The 1,175-nt window shown below is 65.6% G+C and overlaps 1 protein-coding gene across 1 annotated transcript in view; it reads right to left on the bottom strand.

The window, feature by feature from the left end:
• The window catches only part of TBC1D24 (TBC1 domain family member 24), a 5,307-nt gene extending 4,343 nt beyond the window's left edge, over positions 1-964 (bottom strand). The window contains exon 1 of the mRNA XM_042780775.1: positions 2-964. Within this exon, the coding sequence (XP_042636709.1) occupies positions 2-964 (963 nt within the window). The remainder of the gene's footprint in view (position 1) is intronic.
• Positions 965-1,175: the final 211 nt, after the last annotated feature.

Here is a 1,175-nt window from a genome sequence, read left to right as displayed (position 1 = left end):
TCTTCTGCTTGACGGTGATGCCCTTCTCCTTGAGCGCCTTCTCGTTGGCCATCTGCAGCAGCTGCATCTCCTTCCTGGAGAACAGGCGGATGGCAAAGGCCTTCTCCAGCAGCTTCTCGGGCGACACCGTCCGGGCGATGTCCCTGACGAAGGCGCGGATGTCCTGCCGCACGCCGTCCGGCCCAGGGGGCTGCCCGGCCCTCACCTTGTGGAAGAACTTGAGGAGGGCCAGCGCCACGCGGTACAGCACCTTGTAGCCCTCGACCAGAAAGACGTCGAAGACGCGGGCGAAGTGGCTGAGCGGGAGTTCGCCGAAGAGCCAGCGCTGCCAGTCGGAGTACACCTGCAGCACGTCGTCCGCCACGGCCACCATCAGCTTGTGGGCCGCCTGGCAGTGCTTGTTCACCAGGTCCCCGAAGGTCATGCAGGACGACTCAAAGGCCAGGAAGCTCTGGTCGACCAGCCTGCGGCCCGGGTCGTTGCAGGCCAGGATGCGGCAGGCCCTCTCGAAGCACTCGGCCTCGTCCAGGCAGTAGTGCAGGAGCAGCGCCACCACGGCCGGCAGCGTGGGGCAGAAGGAGATGTCGGGGAACTGGTGGGCCACACACAGCAGGATCTTGCGCACGGCCCCCTCGCCCCGCGCGTTCAGGCAGTAGGTGGGCACCTGCGTGTCGTCCACGAACTCGGGCAGCGGCAGGCTGCCGCTGCTGTGCTTGCCCACCACCTTGCCGACGATGTCGCTGTAGACGCTGGCGTCGGGCGTGACCGTGCGGCAGGGGATGTCACGGATCAGGCGCTGGTACACCTTGCCCCGCAGAGCGTGGCTGCGCGCCCAGTAGCCCTGCCGCGCCAGCTGCTTCAGCTCCTGTAGCTCCGTGCAGCTCAGCTCCTTTGGACCCAGGTCCTGGATGGCCGCGTCCATCTTGTCTCGGTCCACGAAGCAGTTGTACCCCAGGGAGTCCATAGCGTGGGGCTCACCCGCAGGCGGGGCGGACCCTGCGCTGCCTGGCAGATCCTGCAAAGAGCCGCTAGATCCTGCAGCCGCCTGTCGGAGGGCTCTCTGCGGTCCCCTGTGTCATTCCACAGGACTGACCCCTGCAGGATTCAAGAGAGACGTTTTTCATGCATGCGCTTGGCGGCTCACACCTTCTCTTTAATGGTTTCACTCTGGCGCT

Source organism: Orycteropus afer, unplaced genomic scaffold (assembly GCF_000298275.1).
Source record: "Orycteropus afer afer isolate SDZICR_OR568_19922 unplaced genomic scaffold, OryAfe1.0 scaffold00061, whole genome shotgun sequence".
In the NCBI taxonomy this organism is placed as follows: Eukaryota; Metazoa; Chordata; class Mammalia; order Tubulidentata; family Orycteropodidae; genus Orycteropus; species Orycteropus afer.
Note: the sequence above shows the minus strand (reverse complement) of the source record. Positions and strands in the feature narration are given on the sequence as shown.